Source organism: Pinus tabuliformis, chromosome 8, assembly GCF_031772625.1.
Source record: "Pinus tabuliformis cultivar Carrire ecotype Pingquan chromosome 8, CPIR1, whole genome shotgun sequence".
Taxonomy (NCBI): Eukaryota; Viridiplantae; Streptophyta; class Pinopsida; order Pinales; family Pinaceae; genus Pinus; species Pinus tabuliformis.
Genome location: NC_142294.1, coordinates 504269878 through 504288497, shown reverse-complemented (window position 1 = coordinate 504288497; position 18620 = coordinate 504269878). Strand labels below are relative to the sequence as shown.

Sequence of the window (18620 nt, the reverse complement as noted above, 5' to 3'; positions counted from 1 at the left end):
CAAAGTGCAAATGCCAACAATGATGGTGAGAATGACAACACAATTGTGAAAATTAGCATGCGGGAGTTCAACTGCAAACAGTGGAGGGGAAACCCTAACCGCACTCCCAGTTCATAAAGGGCATGAGCTCCCAATTACCCATCGCCGAAATTTCTTTAGTTATTTGTATTTTATAAATACAAAATTATGATTATTTTTGTTATTAAAAGTTTTTCATTTGTTTGTTTGTTTGTTTTTTTTAATTATGTAGTTGATTTCGAATTCTAAAATTTAATCATGAGCTTATTTTTGTCTCTTAATAGATGATTTTAGCAAATCTTCTATTATTTAGGAGATGATCTTCCCAAATCTTATATTTCTTCGGTATCTTTACGCCTTTGAGGAACTTAAATTCAAATCTAATGTATATCTTTGCACTTTTTAAGACCATTGCTAATACATATAAATTCGAGATGAATTCATTTCATTATATCTTTTAATAAAAAATATGATTTGGTGGTTTATAAACTCAAAGTTCAATTTCTTCATAAATAAAAAAATAAGTCGTATAATCGAAAGGGACCGTGTCGTTTAACGATGAAGACAATGGTGAAGTGAGGACACCCACCTAGGCCCACTTTTGCCCCAAAATACAAATACATGGCTTATAGGCTATGTCCAAATCTGGGATGGCTTGCCCAATTAGTGTGCCCTAAAAATACTGTCGTGGACAAGAGAGAATTGCCCGTTGGCCAGGCGTTGGAAGGTTCTAGTATAAACCGTTCTTTATTTCCCCGAAGCCGATCTACCTAGGTTCATCATTGAACAATTTCATTTGGACAAGAGAGAGTTGCCCGTTGGCCAGGCGTTGGATGGTTCTAGTATAAACCGTTCTTTATTTCCCTGAAGCCGATCTACCTAGGTTCATCATTAAACAAATTCATTTCGACTTTGCTCGCAATAAAGGCCTGTGGAGTTCTGTTTGCGATCCGCTATCTTCACCAGGGTACAGGTACAAATTTGACCCACTTTCTCCCTCTGATTTTCGTTCTTGCTTTTAGCCACCTCTCATGTTATATGTTTGAAATTCTGCCACAATTATTGTTCTCCACAATTCAGAAGGGTTTGTGTTTTCTATATATGTATGCCTGGATATTTTTTCCCCGACCCTTTTCTAAAACCAGCGGGAGGATTAGCTTGTCAGGGTTTTAAGGGAATAAATGTGGAAAGGTTTTTCGTAGACGCTGCGACCTGCACCCGAAACTTTTACCAAATTTGTGAGATGTTTCAAGGTAGGGCTGAAACTTGTGCTTCTGTTTCTGGATCCTGAACTGTTATTTCAGAAAAACAAAAGCAGCCCTGAAAAGTTTTGGCGGTGTATCTTCTCTGTTTCAGAATCTGAAATGGGGAATGACATTTCGATGCACCTCCAAAGGTACTTGTGGTAACTTAGTCTAAAGTTCTTTCATCCTACACAGCAAATATTTAACTTAAAAATTGAATCATATCGGTGGACTAACGGAATGAGGCGATTGAACATTCTCTGCTGGTCTGGTTTCAATTCTGTGAATCTTGCTTTATTTGCTGGTATCCAGGACGGAATAGTCAGATACATGATAAATCATCTTGGCCTTCCTATCTAGGTGGGATTGAGTACATTTTTTGTTTTGTTTTGTTTACCAAGGTAACATAATCTTGAAATTCAGTTTCATCTGCAGAGTCCTTGGAAAAATGATTCCAAAGTGCTTGATAAGCATACCTATTATGTATGCACGTCATGTGTTGATGACTTCACTTAACTTTTGCTCTCAGTATAGGTGACAAACTTATAAGCTCCAAAACATACGTTTCTGATGGGAGTGGACGTATAATTCCATAAAATGTATGAAACTGAGAGTCTGGAGAAAGTGGTATCAAACACAGCTCATGAGAAAACAAAATTGACTGCTTAAACTATATTCTAATATCAAGTAAAGGACGTTTTATATGCAGGCAATATTAGTTTACACAATTTTCACAGATAATCGAATTGGACTCAAACTTGGATTGCCCATTTCTCAATTATTTTAACGTGACTTTGGTGTGTCGTATTTACATCATGAAAACAATATGTACAGTGTACATAATGAACATTCGTATATAGCAGGCAAAAGATGAGTTGCAGAGAGTTGGATCACATGATAACAAAAGCAGAGTTAGTCAACAGTTATGTTGACCAGAACAGACTTCAATCTAACTTTGTAAACAGTGAATTTTTGTCCCAGCATTTATGCAACATTGTTTTCAGGATGCTAAGCTTTCAGATTTAGTTGTAAATACGTGTTTTCTAGGAGGACATTTTAAATCATCGGTAATATTAGGATACAAGGTTTTCTTCAAATCTATTTTAAAGTCATTTTTCTCGTTATTATCAGGCTTACTTTTGGAGAAACCTAAGTCTTGACTTCGGCATGCTTCTGTAGGGTGTGCTGCAATTAAAAGTGAAGGTCAGTAGGCCTCCCTGCAGAAATCATTCCTAAGATCCTGATAGTTCATATTTTCTTGCAAAGGCATGCAGATTTTCAATTTTGTGTAGCTGTTTCTTTCATTGTGCCTTGAAAAGTCCTCGTGTTCCACAGAGGTCTGCAATCTACATCATTTTCTGGGATTTTTCATTAGTGTTCTGAAACCATGCGTTGCTTTAATATATTTCCAATTACCATTAACTCTCCCCGATGGGAAACAATGACTCCTAGTATCTTACTCACTGGTATAAAGGACTATTCATTGAATCCCTGCATGTGGTAATAATCTAAATTATTTCATCTGTGGTTTGACTTAGTGTCTGAACAGTTGCAAGGAGGATATTGCCCTCTGGTGACATGATCATTTTCAATCCCTAATAAAATATTGAAACAGAATTCTTGGTAATGCTTAAAATATGAACTAGACATTATGCACTGACTCACCATTGGGATTCTATCATTACTATAGCTAGTATGTTTCCAGAATAAAATGTAGCTAGTTTGTCCATGTGATGCCATTTCCTAAGGCTGCTTGATGAAACCTAAGTCTGATTTGTGCCATGGCCCCCACTTTCATATTTCTTTATTTTCCAGACATTCAATTTTGCTCTAGTGCATCCAGTTGAACAGCAGACAATTTGGAATGTTATGTTTGCAATAAAATAGGCACTGCAAATTGCTATTAAGAAAGTTGCGTAAGTTGAATATATTTACAGCTATGTTGTGCTGCGTTTAAAGAAAGGAGACACTGGGTCGGATGTTTGGGGGGGGGGGTTTGTAGATGGCTTGGAAGGAACGCTCAAATTTCCACATGATAGGAAAATGGGGACATATATATATATATATATATATATATATATTTTTAATGTTATGTAACTTTCTATCTAATGAACAAAGATCCTAGAACATAAGACTGTGATACATCTTAAAATCACCAATTTCTAGATATTATGTTTGAAAAGCCTTCCTGCTATTGATATTAGAACCTTGAAAAAGAGCTGATATAGGGTACATGAACCTAACAGACATGGTAGTTGAAACTGTTGTTATAATTATCCCTCATTACAAAAAACATTTGACTTAGTATTGTAGAACACACTGCATAGATAATACTTTTTATGGCCTGAATGGTGAACAAGTGGGTGAATATTTTTCTTGTAGAACTGGCACCATATGTGAACAAATTTGTATTAGGGGTGTGTAAATGTTGTCCCAAAAACCATTGAGGGATGTCTCTTGGGGAATTTGAGGGAGGTCTCCACGTCCTTGGGGGCTTATCCTTTTGAATGGGGGCTTTCCCCTGCAGTCTCCTAGTCCTTTGTGATGGGGATCACATGGGTTGTGTTCCACAGGGGTGGAGATGGGTTACTCTGCAATGCAGATCAACAGACATGTTAATTGCTTGCCAGACAAATCACTTCTTTGAGTATGTCTAGGAAGCAAAGTTTTCCGTTGCTGTACTTTTCATCAGCTTGGATCCCTTCTCAGAACTGCTAGCAATAAAAAAATGGGTGTTACCATTACAAGGGTGTTGTCAACTTAACTAACCCAGCCTAAATTCGAAACAAAACCATTGTTCCAAGTTTATGACCTAAATAAATCAGTATCAAGAAACTAATTTTTGAATAAAATACATCCTTTAAACTTCCATTGCAGTGGAATGATATGTATATGCATTTGATATCAAAAGGTTGGCTACATATGTAGCTGTCACAAGCAAAAACTAGAAGCTAGAGGCACCCCAGCAGCTGTTGAAATATGCCTTAAAGGGGACACAAGATAAAAAATCACATGGCCAAGGACTAGAAATCAAGGAACCAAAAACAAAGTATGGGGGCCAGATGGTCCCAATAAGGATAACCATAAACATGAAGCAGCAGCAATGGATCTTAGATCTAGTGGACGGTAAACATTAGGGTTTGGGCCCCACCCAGTAAATTTTGGATCATCAATAGGTTCAGTGGTGTCCCATCAATCTTCCTTCTGCTCGTGGCATCTCTATTGAAATAGCCAATTCCAGCTTGAGGAACTTGTCATTCTTTGGCCAAGGAGGTAGCAGATGGCTGTGGTGCTCACAACTTTGGCTTCCACATTCATTGTGCTTTCAAATTAGGTTGTTTGTTTTATAGCATGACTTGCTAACATGGCACAAATGAGCTGAGTTAGGAGGACAGTGAACTTTTGAGGGAAGCGAAAACATACTGCACATGGGACTGACCCCCTAAAATTCCATCAGTTGCTGGAGGTGTGCCAGTGTTAATTCTAACTTCTTGCCTTAGATTTGTTTATTATAATTAATAATTATAGGTTGTAAGGGGATTTTCAATTTCTGGAAAAGTAATTCTCTTTTGTAATTCACTTTTTAGTCTTATATATAGCAGTTGAGAAGGTTGAGCAACAGAGATAGGGAGAGAGTGCAGCGAGGCAGGAAAGAAGAGGTGCTTTAGGGCAGTGTGTAGTTCCGCACAATGTATGGAACAGTTCCCCACAATCATATATATGCTTGTAAGGGTTTGCATGGCTGTATAAACATCACTGTGCGGATCCATACAATAACATAGACAGTCCATACAGGCACCAACAAGTTTGTACGAGTAAGCTGTACATTTGTATAGTAGTCACTTTGCTTTACTTCAAGGTATTTTGGGTAGCTGTACAGTGCTGTTTTGGGCAGCATGTGGAGGTTTCCTTGTAAGTTTTTTGAAAGAATGAACAGCTGATTTGAAATTGCTTGCTTATGTGGGAAATTATTTCTTATGCTTCTGCTATTTGATATCTAGCTATTGTGTAATTGATCCTAGGGGCTGAAATTTAATTTCAGTATTAATTAAATTAAAAAATTTTGGCTATGAAACTCCTAGATATTTCAGGGTCTGACAAAGAGGAAGGCTGGGACAGAATCAGGCACCAAACAAATACATCTCTTTGAGGCTTGATAAAAGATTTGCACTGAATGGAGCTAAACCAACTACGTAGATTGTTTAGAGCCAGGCCTTCATATTTTGTTTAATTTGGCATCTAGCATTGGCTTCATACTTAATCACCAATATCCCTCTGCTGGTTTCATGAACGATTTAGAACCACTCCACTTCCAGTCTGTCCACCAAGCCATTGGGATAGCCACACATAGTTTAGGAAATAAGTCCTCTGTTATCAGATCTCAGACCCTATCAACAATAGTCTTGTTGGGTTGAGCAAGACAATTCCTGTTTTAAAGTTTCCCATGTTTTCCATCAATTGAAGCTGCCATCAGAAAGATCCAGCGCTTGCACAATACTCTTCTGAAAAAGCCTGTTAGCTGAAAACCAAAAGGAATTCAGCCATAGTTCTTCCTTCAAAAAGGGCCAAGGGAGACCACCAAATGCAAGGACTGTTAAAAGATAGGCCAGTGCCCAAAGGGTCTCCTTGTCAGCTTAAATGCTGCCTGATGGCTTTCTTGGCCGTCTAGATCCTCTGCACCATGAAGGTGCCTAGAATATGGGGCTTTGTTGGAGTTAACAGTATAGATTGGAAACTAAGATTCCAAAAGGGATCGTTGCAGAATATGGTTGCAGAGAACCTTCCAGTTGCTCTGCTCTTCCATGTCTCGTATAACCTACTCGGCACTAACCTGCTTGGCATATAGGGTCTTGTGCTTGGTGGGCAGAACCAATCATCCCCAAGCTACCCTGATCTTTCAAAGTGCAATTAATTATATGAACGCCCTTCCATCCTTGCAGGCTGACCCAGAGAAAGTCACATCACGAAGGAACTTCTCAAGCTGTTGAGAGGTTGCTTGAGAAGGGTCCCAACATGACAAATAAATTATAATAAATGAATGGCTGCTAGAATCTTAAAACAAATGTGAAATCTTGTCATGATGGACAGAGGCTGAGAAATCCATTTGTTGACATTCTTATCTATATGCTGGAACACTACTTCCCAAGGGGTCTTTGACAAGGTGAAGTTTTGACCACGGTGAATCTGCAATCATTGCTGGCTGGCAAGCCAGTCTGGAATGGCTTCTTGGGCTCACTGATAGCACTGACTATTGGCTGGTTGGATCGTAGACCTGAAACTTCATTAAAAATATGAATACATTCCACAGTGTTGTCCATTGGCACCTTGTCCTCCAGAATGGTAAGAAAAGAGTAATCAGCGAAACTCTAAGTGACCATTTGGCTTTTTGGCCTGGGTAGTGTAAAATCCTGCAAAGTCCAACGATGAAGGTAACTCAGAGCTTCAATGGCCTCCCCACATAAAGTGCTAGCAAGGCAGTCTGGAATGGCTTCTTGGGCTTACTAGTAGCGCCAATTCTTGGCTTCTTGGATCTTAGACTTGCATCTTCATTAAAATTATGAATACAGTCTACAGTGTTGTCCATTGGCTCCTTGTCCTCTGGAATGGTAAGAAAAGAGTCATTGGTGAAACTCCCATTGACCATTTGGCCAGTTTTTGGCCTGGGTAGTGTAATACGCAGCAAAGTCCAATGATGAATGTAACCCACAGCTTCCATGGCGTTAACCAAGGGAGAACCCTGCCTTGTCAATGTATCAAGAAACTAACGAATAAATTGTTTTTCGAAAGCAAAGGGAGGCTGACTCTCAAATTACAGAAAAAATGGATGGTTACTTTGTAATGTAATAGCTTTCACTTTCTCTTCAATAAGTATGTGCAATAAAATACATGATATCTATTAATCTAAAATAAGGTTAATTTTAAACAAAATCGTGGAACCAAAATTTATGGTGCAATTAAACTGGTATCTGAAAAATATCAAACCATATTTGAAAAACTGGAGGGAGGCTACCTGTTCAACTACAAAAAATGATGGATCCTTGTAATATGTTTTTTACCCATGACTTGTACCTTATCACTCATGGGATATTGGAAGGAGTGATACCTTCAAACTTCAAATCTTAGCCTTTCATCTATGAATGGCATCTAGATACCTACGGCAGTATGATTTTTAAAACCTTAACAGGCCATTGTAGTTTGACAAGTAATCCTTTCTATGCTTCATATTGGGGTTTCAAAGAGCTTTCCACTACTGCACCAAATGATGCTCATCTGTGTTCCAAAATCCAATGATGGAATTGTGGTTGATTTACTGCGATAAGGAAACTCTCAAGCAAATTACTCCCAAGTTAGTCGTGATTTGACGTGGAATGATTTCTGCTGTATGTGTTCTTGAATCTAGCTTCAGGTCAAAAAACCAGCATGGTATATGCATAACACCAACGGCGTTGGTCATTCACCGCTGAAACTCTTGTGAGCTAATTTCAACTCGTAACTCGCAAGTGGTCCTTGCAGGCCCTTTTCAAGAGCTCAAGATGGGACTTGCATCTATTTTGGCGCTGACAAATGTGGCTTGCAAGACTCAAATGAGGATTGCGGGGTGTTTGTTAAGTCCTGAGTCTGATGGTTGATTAGGAAACTTTGTTTGTGATTTCTGTCTGAGGCAACTGCTGAGTCATTTCTAAATCAAAACACTGGAGGAAATAAACAGATAAGGGTCCCAATCATGAAGCACAGTGCGCAAATGCAGCTCCATACAAATAAGCCCCCATGTTCTCACCATTGTTTGGGAGTTTTGTACTGTCAGCTCATGGAGTAGTACTTCAAGCTGAAGTATAAATGCAGGCTTTTTTCGAGAGCTCTAGATGGGAGTTGTGTCTATTTGGATCTGACAAATGTGGCATGCAAGACTTACAAATGAGGATTGCGGGGTGTTTGTTGGGTTCTGAGTCTGAGAGTTGACTAGGAAACTTTGTGATTTCTTAGGCAACTGCTGAGTCATTTTTAAATCAAAACACTGGAAGACAAAAACAGATAAAGGCCCCAATCATTAAAAAAGGAGGTGATTTTGAGCTGGTGAAGCACAGTACACAAATGCAGCTCTATACAATCAGCCCCCCATCTTCTCACCATTGTTTGGGAGTTCTGTATTGTCAGCTCATGGAGTAGTACTTCAAGGTGCAGTATAAATGCTGTGAAATCTAAAACTTGGCTTGAAATTTCGGAGAATTATTTCTTACCAATTGCATGAAGATATACAGTAAATCATGTTTGGTAATATTAATATCAAGTGCAACGAGAATCTCAAGGGACAAGGATTAGAAGCAATTTTATACCTCTGGCAGGAATTTAAGGATGTTGCTCCAAAGAAGCACTTTTATTCTAGTGGATATTGAAATGCCCCTTTCATGAATTGGTAATACTTATGCCAAAACCGTAGCTAACATTTGACAGACAACCATGGTTGTGTGAATTCACTAATTTATTATACATCTAGAAGTCTGAGATGAGGATAAAAAGATAAGCGCACGTTACGAATGTCAACTTTGATATATCTAATATATTGATAGCATTTAAGATGCTGATGAAGCAAGTGTTTCGGTGGCCAATGCAGTGAATTAAACCTGAGCAAAGGATCATTAAAAATGACGTTTTTTCTATTTCCATTTCGAAAAGTTAGGACATTAGGTTTCATCCTAAAAGTTCAGTGTCAGGTGCTTCAAATGGTTATGCAGAGAGGTGATGAGAGTTAGACATCATTCATTGAAACCAAAACGTCTGGGTTGAGTCTTGTTTCTACACAGGGAAAGTTATGAAAACTGTTGGAGAGTTCCTGGGAAATGTTTCTGGAGTTGTTAATTTTAGATAACAATGGTATGTTCTATGCTTTAGCACAATTTACATCAATGTTCCTTATCAGCCCAATGGCAATTTCCAATTATTTGCAGAATACAAGCCAAGACAAGAGGACACAAGATTTGCCGGATGCAAGGGAAAAACCCCAATGTGGGAAAAAAACCTTTGATCAAATTTTATTATTATTCAATAGTTCAGCAGAGAGAGTACAAATATCAAATTTGCTTGCCCAAAACTGTCCTGTCAAAATCAGCAGTCAACAACAGTCAACTGCAGCCCTAACTAGAAAGTTAATGTTGGTCAAAGCAGCACCAAAATGTCCTCCAAGCAACTTCGTCAACAATAGTCCAATTCAGCCTTCCAAGAGAGTCAAAGTCAGCCCAAAACAGTTTGGTCAAACCCAGTCAAACACTGCTGCAATTTCTGTGGTCAAACGTGGAAGTCAACGCTGAAGTCAACCCTGGTCAAACTGTTCCAATCACTTCGATTCCTGTTCCAATAAATGGAGCCTCCATAGATCGATTTTTTGCCATCAAAATCGAAGTCAACGGAGGTCAAATAAGCCCTGGTCAATGCTTGTTTGTTTTCTTGAAATTCGATTTGTTCCGCCCCAGAAGAATTCAGCCTCCTGCCACGCGTGCAAAGAAGAGAGAGGATGCCACCAAGCTGTATGAGCCAATCAAGAGAGGGGAGAGAGGTGTGATGTGATGAGTGATGTCCAAATGAGGAGAGAGGTCACTCCTATTTATACAATTCGTTGAGGGTGTGGTGACACATCTATTAGGCTTTATTTCACTGGTGATGTGATGAGTGATGTCCAAATAAGGAGAGAGGTCACTCTTATTTATACAATTCGTTGAGGGTGTGGAGACACATCTATTGGGCTTTATTTGACTGAGGCTGACCTTGACAATTTGTGCATGAGAGAATAAGTTCAAAATTCCACTTTTGCTTGTCAGAATGAGATGAGACCTCTTGAAAAGAGGAATCCAATGCAATAATCATCTCCATCATATGAGCTGTCATAAGGTGGAATTTGGCCCTAGTTGCCAATTTTAACACTCCTTCTCAACTAGGGGAGAATTACACCTGCCAGTCTGTCTGTCATCATGTACCATCTCTGTCATCACTGCCTTGCTCTGTTGAACCATGAAGTAATAATGAAGAAGTGATCAAGAGTGAGTCATAAGATCATACCACTCTCCACTAACAAAAGTCAGTCCTTGATACCAGATCAAGTTGTTGAACACCATGCATCCTAGTCATAGGGAGTGCGACAGTACACGACACGTCCATCGATAGTGCTATGGTCCCTAACCATCTTTTCCCAACTCATTGGTCAGATGAGAGGTACTTCCCATGAGTCCCGGACTCCATGGGTAGGATGTGTGTTGGGGCATTGGCAAGAGAAGGTGAACCACTCATCCTGCGCATATGCCATAGGAGAAGGTGAACCACTCATCCTATGCATATGTCAATTGTAGGTGAAGGTGAACCACTCACCCTACATACATGTGTTCGCAATGGTAGGGGAAGGTGAACCACTCACCCTACACACATGTCAACCATAATGGGGCATCATAGGGGAAGGTGAACCACTCACCTTGTATCTAGCGCACCAATAGGGGAAGGTGAACCACTTATCCTATAGTTGCCCATAGCTCCCAGAGGTACCCCAAGCCCTCCCAGAAGTACCCCAAGCCCTCAGGAGCTCCCAGAGCTGTGTGTCCAACTCATACGGGACCCTCATAGGAGGGTAGTTTCACGATTCCAAGTCTCTCTTAGAAGGTTAAGAATTTGACCTTCCCCAAAGGCTTTGTGAGAATGTTTGCGATGTGCTCATCTGTTCTAATATGTTGGAGCCTTATTGCTCCCTGTTGTACCATATCCTGGACAAAGTGGTACTTGATATCAATGTGCTTGGAGCGGTCGTGGAACATGGGATTCTTTGATAAGTGAATCCCACTCTGGTTGTGGCAGAAGATCACAGTGGTATCCAACACATGCTCAGATAGCTCACTGAAGAGCTTTCTTAACCAAACAACTTCACAACAGGCCATACTTGCAGCAATTTATTTGGCTTCGGTGGCACTTAAAGAAATCGATTTCTGCTCCCTACTCATCCAAGATATTGAAGCAGACCCCAAAGAGAAGCAACACCCAGACGTGCTCTTACGATCCACCACACTGCCAGACCCCAAAGAGAAGCAACACCCAGACGCGCTCTTACGATCCACCATCCACCACACTGCCATCATCTGAATATTCGTGTAGCATAAAGTTCTCGACAGTGTATCTCAGTCTACAGTGGATTGTGCCCCGGAGATATCTCAAGAGATTCTTAGCAGCAATCCAATGAATGTGATGAGGCTCGACCATAAATTGACTCAACGTGTTCACAATGAAACATATGTCAGGAGTCAGGACAAGAGTTGACCAAGAACATCAGGGCCGCCACTAGTTGACGATACTCGGAAGGGTTTGCTAATTCGGACCCAATAACACTTCCACATAGCTTTTTGAAGTCGAGTTCCATAAGAGTAGATATGGACTTGAAGCCCACCATCCCACATCTCTTGAGTAGCTTCACAATGTTTTTCTGGAGAAAGGAAAATCTCACTTGGCTTTTGCCAGACCTCCAGCCCTAGGAAGTAGTGCATCAATCCTAGGTCCTTCATTTCGAATTCAGAAGCCAACTCCTCCTTGCATTGATGAATGAGAGGGTCGTCACTTGTCAGAAAGAGATCATCAACATAAAGGACCAGAATGCGAGGGCTGTCCTTTGCAACCTTGAAGTATAGGTTTGGGTCAACATTGCTCCTTGTAAATCCCAACTTCATAAGATAGCTATAAATCTTCTCATACTAAGCCTTGGGTGCTTGTTTCAACCCATAGAGGGCTTTCGTCAACTTGCATACATGTGTCTTTCAATCTTGGACTTCGAACCCCTTGGGTTGTTTTACATAGACTTCCTCCTTAAGCGAGCCAGGCAAGAAGACAATTTTGACATCCATTTGGTGAAGGCTTCATCCTTGTGAGGCAACAAGGGTTATATCTCATCATATTCTACTCCTTTTTGAGAGAAGCCTCTAGCAACAAATCTGGCCTTGAACTTTTCAGCACTCCCATTAGCTCTATGTTTGATCTTGTAGAGCCATTTTGAAGTGACCATTGACTTGTCCTTGGGTCTAGGAACCACATCCCAGACATCATTCTTCATGATCGACTCATACTCCTCGTTCATTGCATCCTTCCAAACTTGGTGTTTCACGACTTATTCGAATCTATGTGCTTTGTCAAAGGGAAGTAGAGATAAGTCATGATATCACTTTCGATGAAGATTCTGCCCTTAGGAAAGTCTGAGATCTTCATTATCCCTAGGAAGGACAATAATGGTGATGATGCAGGAAAGCAGGATGAGCCTCCTACTGATGATCCAATGCTCGATGTTGAAGTTTTGATGGATCCCATTGATCCACCTTCTAGTGAGCCTACTACTTCAAGAAAAAGACTTTTGTGGCTTAAAGATACTCTTGAAGATGCTGAGAAACATATTGTACCAATGGGGACATTTTGTGAAAGAAAGAAGCCGAATAGGTACCAAGGGTACTTAGCTGCCATGAGTACTATTGTACCATTGCTTTCGAAGTTTCATTGTAGCCTACAAATGTTCCATTCTTCTCAGATGCATCTAGTTTGTTTCTTTTCTCTTTTGGCACATGAAAATATACAGGATAACCAAAAATTCTGAAATGAGAAACATCAGGTTTCTTAGTAGTGAATACTTTTTTGGGTGTTTTGAAGTCCAATGCTTGAGGTGGGCATTTGTTTTGAACATACACAATGGTGTTGGCAACTTCTCCCCATAAGAACTTCAGTAGACCTTGGTCATGAGGCATGACATGCATGGCTTCTATGATAGTTTGATTCTTCCTTTCAAGAACACCATTTTGTTCAGGAGTATATGTAGTAATGGTCTCCCTCTTAATGCCAGCGTCTCTACAATAATCATTGAATTCATTCGATTCATATTCAGTTCCATTATCAGTCCTCAATATTTTGATCTTCTTCCTTGTTTGATTCTTGACCAAGGCTTTGAAAGAATGGAACAACTTTAACTCTTCGTCCTTTTTCTTTAAGAAATAGATCCATGTTTTGCGAGAGAAGTCATCCACAAAAATTGCATTTTACAAATATCCACCCAAAGATGTCACAGGCAACATACCTGATAGATCATAATGGACCAATTGAAGGATATTAGTAGCTTGAGTTTCACTTGAGGGGAATGGTTTCCAGCTTCACAACCCTGACAAACACCTTCATGATCTAAGTTGAATTCGGGCATACTTGTGACCATCTTCCTTACATCAGGTAAGGCTTTGAAATTAAGGTGAGCAAATCTCCAGTGTCATAATTCAGATTGAAGAGAAGCATCACAAGTCATTGCTCCCAACGATTTTCTCCAACCTGATAGAGACCTTCAATCCTGAATCCAAGAGTGAATGCATCGCTTGGCTTCCTTTTTCAAACATGAACCTTCCCACCTTGAAACCTTTATCTTCCATTGTAGAAATAGAGACCAGATTCTTTTTCAGATCAGGCACATACAATACTTATTGTAAATGAAGGGTTTGACCTTGATTAAAGTGAAGAGTAACAGTCCCAAGTCCTTTCACAGGATACATGGCATTATCCAAAAGTATAATCTCCATATTCGTCTTCTTTTCAATCAAGTTTGAAAGAGCCTTTTTGTACCCACTGAAGTGCCTTGAGGCACCACTATCAATCAACCAATGATCTAATGTATTTGGAGGAGAGGCGGTGGTGAGGGCAAAAATAAGATAAAATTCTTTTTGTTTTACACCAACATTAACTTCTTCATACGTAGAGTTTTTTGACTTCTTGGGAGGACGACCATTTCCATTTTGAGCAGCGGGAGCATTCCTCTTTCCTTTGTTGTTGAACTTGTTGTTCCTTTGATTGCCATTTCTCTTGAAGTTGTTGTTATGGTTGTCATCATCTCTTGGAGTATTCTTCTTGTGAGGACACTCTTTAGCAAAGTGGCCAAACCTGTTACAATTGAAGCATTTTCCTTTTCTTCCTTCTTTGAATCTAGCCTTGAACCCTTGACCTTGTCTTTTTGGATTAGCATAGTTCTTCCTCTTATCATGAGCGGAGAAGGCGGTAGGATTGTTTCCATTTGAGGGCTTGTCTCCTTCCATCATCCTTATCTCTTCTTGAGTGCATCTAGCCAATAATTCATCAAATCTCGGAATTCTGTCATTGTTGAGGATGATAATGTTGAACACATCCCATTCTGTTGTAAGGCCTCCAAATGCTATAAGAGTGAGCTATCTGTGACCAATGACTTCTCCAATAGATAGGAGATCATTCTTGATTTCGGTAATCCTCATGAAGTAGGATTGGATGGATTCTCTTGCGATGCGTGCAAAGAAGAGAGAGGCTGCCTCCAAGCTGTACGAACCAATCAAGAGAGGAGAGAGAGATGTGTGATGTGATGAGTGATATCCAAATGAGGAGAAAGGTCACTCCTATTTATACAATTTGTTGAGGGCGTGGAGACACATCTATTTGGCTTTATTTGACTGAGGCCGACCTTGACAATTTGTGCATGAGAGAGAATAAATTCAAAATTCCACTTCTGCTTGTCAGAATGAGATGAAATTTATATCAAAATTGGACCTCTTGAAAAGGGGAATCCAATGCAATAATCATCTCCATCATATGAGCTGTCATAAGGTGGAATTTGGCCCTAGTTGCCAATATTAACAGGAGGTATCTATAGGAAATGCTTGCCAGGCAGTTCCCGGAAGAGTTGAGTATAAAAACGTCACTTCCTTTTAAATACCTTTTCAACTAGACATGTAGCATGATTTTTTAGAAGCTAGAAATTAGAAACCGTCAGTAAACTATCCATACATCTATGTTCCAGTGTATAGAAAGAATTTGCTTCCTGCTTATACATCTAGATGGAGATATGCTGTTTCCCGGTTTCCTTGAATTCTGAAAGTACCATATCTGGCAACTGTTTACCTGCTACAGGTGTCATGATCACGATGTAGATGAGCCAGTCAAGAATGTGAACTTTGTTCTGGCAATTCTGAAAGTACCATATCTACTTGCAACTGTTTACCTGCTACAGGTGTCATGATCACGATGTAGATGAGCCAGTCAAGAATGTGAACTTTGTTCTGGCAAAGAAGCGTTATACTTAGAAAAATGAACACATAATTCTTAATAAAGATAAAGGAAATTGTCTCACTAAGCAGAACGATTCAGTGGAAAGATGAATCCCATTCTACTAAGTTTGGACTGGAATTTGACACATGATATAGGCTTTGGTCAAAAAGGTCAATGCAGGCTCTTGAAATGGCTATGCAGAGAGGATGAGAGGAAAATTCATTACTATATATAAGCCAGAGAGAAAATAACCTCTTAATGAAAAATAAAAAAATAGAGAATACAGGCTTTCGCAGTTGGGACTCATTGTTGTATTATTTTGGATAAACTCATTGTCGTAGATATTTTGGATAAACATTAGTGAATATATATTAATTTTGTGCAGTTGTATCTCATATATCTATGACATAATCAATAAATTGGCATAGATCTATCTTACCCTCGATCTATTATTAAACACGGAAGGATCAAAATATGACATGGTATGACATGGAAATATCAGTATCATTAAATAATCTTTGAGGATGCACATCTAGAGTTTTCAATTTATCTTGGTTTTTAACAGATCTGGGGTTAAGATTGGCTCTCCGCTACATATACATATATATGTATTTGCTGTTTCTAACATGTTTACTCAGATTGCTATATGGTTTTGGGCTTTCTTAAAACATTTCTAACGGTAGTAGTTTATCAGTGTTTATACATTTATGGGGGGTAATATTGTTCTAGATCTCTGTGTTATGTGCATGCACTTAGGTTGACGTGAGCAATGGGTTGCATCTCTGCTGATAATATTCGTTTCTCTGTAAAAGAGTTTGTGGGGTGGGCTCGGATGTTTGCCCACCTTTTTTTATCTGAATGGGTTTCAATTGAAAGTTGGATTTATTTATATAGATTATTTTGACGTGCTTCCAGCACACCTTTTCTTCTGATTGAGATTCTATTTTAGCACAAAATTTTCTGTGCCTCTCTTTAAAATTAATTGGTTGAGAAACCTCTTCCCGTTTGGTCTGGGATCTGATTTTGCTATCCAAGTAAGGGAGTGAGGGCTATGAAATTTTAATTCCTTGTACTCCATTTTATATAGTTCAACTAGCTTTCAGTGAAATTCTGACTATTAAATTATTTAGTGTTCATCATTGGAAAGGATGTCAGCGTATGGAAATGTGGCGGGAGGAAAGCTGAAGCTGAAAGGCAAAGCTCTCGATGTAAAAGCTGGCGGCATTAAGAAGAAAAAGAAAGAAACGAAACATCACGGGCAGAATTTGGCAATGGTAGAAACACGAAAATCATCAACAAATGATTCAGAATCTGATCCTAAACTGACCGGTGAGGCTGAAAACGGAGGCACTGAAGCACAGCAATCTGTTTACGAAGACCATCGCACGGCAGCTGAGAAGAAATACGAGGAACAAAGAGACCAGTTAGATGTAAGAAGGTTGGCAAGATTGGCAACCAGATCACACAGACAACGAATTGAAGATTTCAACCAATATTTAGCAAATCTCAGTGAACATTATGACATTCCTAAAGTTGGTCCAGGATAAATTATTAACGTCACCTGAGACTGTGTCCAAGTCTTTACAAGCTCTGTACTTTCCGTGTAACTTGTGATAATTGCTTTTGACAGTTTTAAATATCAGGGCAAGCAGAACGACTTTATACTTGTTATAGCTGTGATTATGGCTATCTGTTATAGGTTTGGAAGAAATACAAATTATGGTTTTAGTATTGCTTATTGCAATGTAATATCCAGTTGTGACTCTTCGCATTTCTTTTCCCCTATCATCTGAAGTCCTTATCCAACTCAAACTGCTGCATTTTATGTTAATATCTGTATCATTGAAATGCGGTGGTCATGTCTATGTCTTATTTTGATGTGTGGATTTTCATCTCTATTACTTGTCATTTAAGCTGCTGGTGAACATGTGGTTGCATTTGGATCAGTGAAGCTGATGCTGTGTATAACTACTAATTATACATCTCACAGCACCCATCTTCTCGTCTATTTTGTTCCTTCGCCAGAAGTTCCTTTGCACATGAAGACCTCCCACCAATTGTGACCTAGTTCAATTCTTTCCATCCACACCACCCCACAACCTTGACTAGATTGCTTGGAAGGTACCTTCTCCTTATAGCAACATTCGACCTGGCTTAACCAAAATAGATCCTCCCAAACACTCCCCGTCTGCTTTGTGGCAAAGAGTTTAACATATTTCACGAGTGGCATTGCTAAGCTAGATCCTCCCAAACGCTCCCTGTTTGCTTTGTGGCAAAGAGGTTGACATATTTCACAAGTGGCATTACCAAGCGCAAACAGAGAAAACAATGCATGCATAACTAGGCCCAAGCCCCCAAGCGTGAGCAAGCTTTAGTGTTATTGTCATATGATCATTTCACTGCAGCTTTGAATGTTCCGTTACTTGCGATGATCATCATAACAGACATACACCCAGATCCTTCATGTACATAGGTGGATGATTGGGTACAAAATGTTTGTCCCCAAACCCCCTTCCCCAATGATTGCTTGATACTTAAGATGTATTACGAGGGAAGAGAGGGTGAATAGACCGTTGGAGAATATCGATATCTCTTCCAAGGATTCTGTAAAAAAATCCAAAAGAGGATCTACATCTCTTAGGTTCACTGACCCTAACTTCCCCATCTCCTTGAAGCATTTAACTTTTTCTAAAATGAGAAAGTAATTATTGATTTATTGTTATGAGATTAGATGGTATAAAATCATGTAAATTATAAAAGGACATCAATTTAGATTTTGGTACTGTGAACAATATACCACAGCACGAGGCAGAATGTTAGATCACAGGTACATGGATTATGTTGAATTATCATCATCCTATAGATTTTATTATTGTGAATAATATGCGTAGACTATGTTGAATTATGAACATCTTATAAAGCGATTCAATCAAAACCCCAAAATTTGGGCTGGAAACCCCAAATTTTGGCCTGGGAACATATTATTTGTAGCATGTTGCTCAATCTTAATGGACTTTGTTTTAAATATGTGATATGCATCATAATCAATGCCATCTCGTTATTTACAACGTTACATGCACCAAACCTTCCATTTTTCGTATCTAACAATTGTCCATGACTATATATTTATTTTATTAAAATTTCTCCATTTATTTGATTAAAATTTATCTATTTTATGTATTTTTTCGAATGACCCCCACACATATATATATATCATATATATATATATATATATCACAGTTGTTGGCTGGTTCCACATTTCAATCTAACGCTCGGTCAATTCTAGTCCCAGTTTTGGCACTG

General features: G+C 39.2%; 1 protein-coding gene across 4 annotated transcripts; it reads left to right on the top strand.

Moving 5' to 3' along the window:
* The first annotated feature begins 645 nt into the window (after nt 1-645).
* Nucleotides 646-17055, top strand: LOC149236298 (uncharacterized). Of its 4 annotated transcripts, none has more exons than XM_089372369.1 (3): nt 646-991; nt 2394-2465; nt 16465-17055. In XM_089372369.1, exon 3 carries the CDS (start codon nt 16466-16468, stop codon nt 16862-16864), a length of 399 nt encoding a protein of 132 aa, XP_089228495.1. In that variant the 5' UTR covers nt 646-991; nt 2394-2465; nt 16465; the 3' UTR covers nt 16865-17055. The 4 variants fall into 4 exon arrangements, with proteins under 4 accessions (XP_089228495.1, XP_089228494.1, XP_089228492.1 ...); XM_089372366.1 differs by having other exon boundaries at nt 648-991; nt 16448-17055; XM_089372368.1 differs by lacking the exon at nt 2394-2465.
* Nucleotides 17056-18620: the final 1565 nt, after the last annotated feature.

Coding starts and splice junctions, on each gene's coding strand:
- LOC149236298 (XM_089372368.1), top strand. CDS start 16,466: ATGTCAGCGTATGGAAATGTGGCGGGAGGAAAGCTGAAGCTGAAAGGC.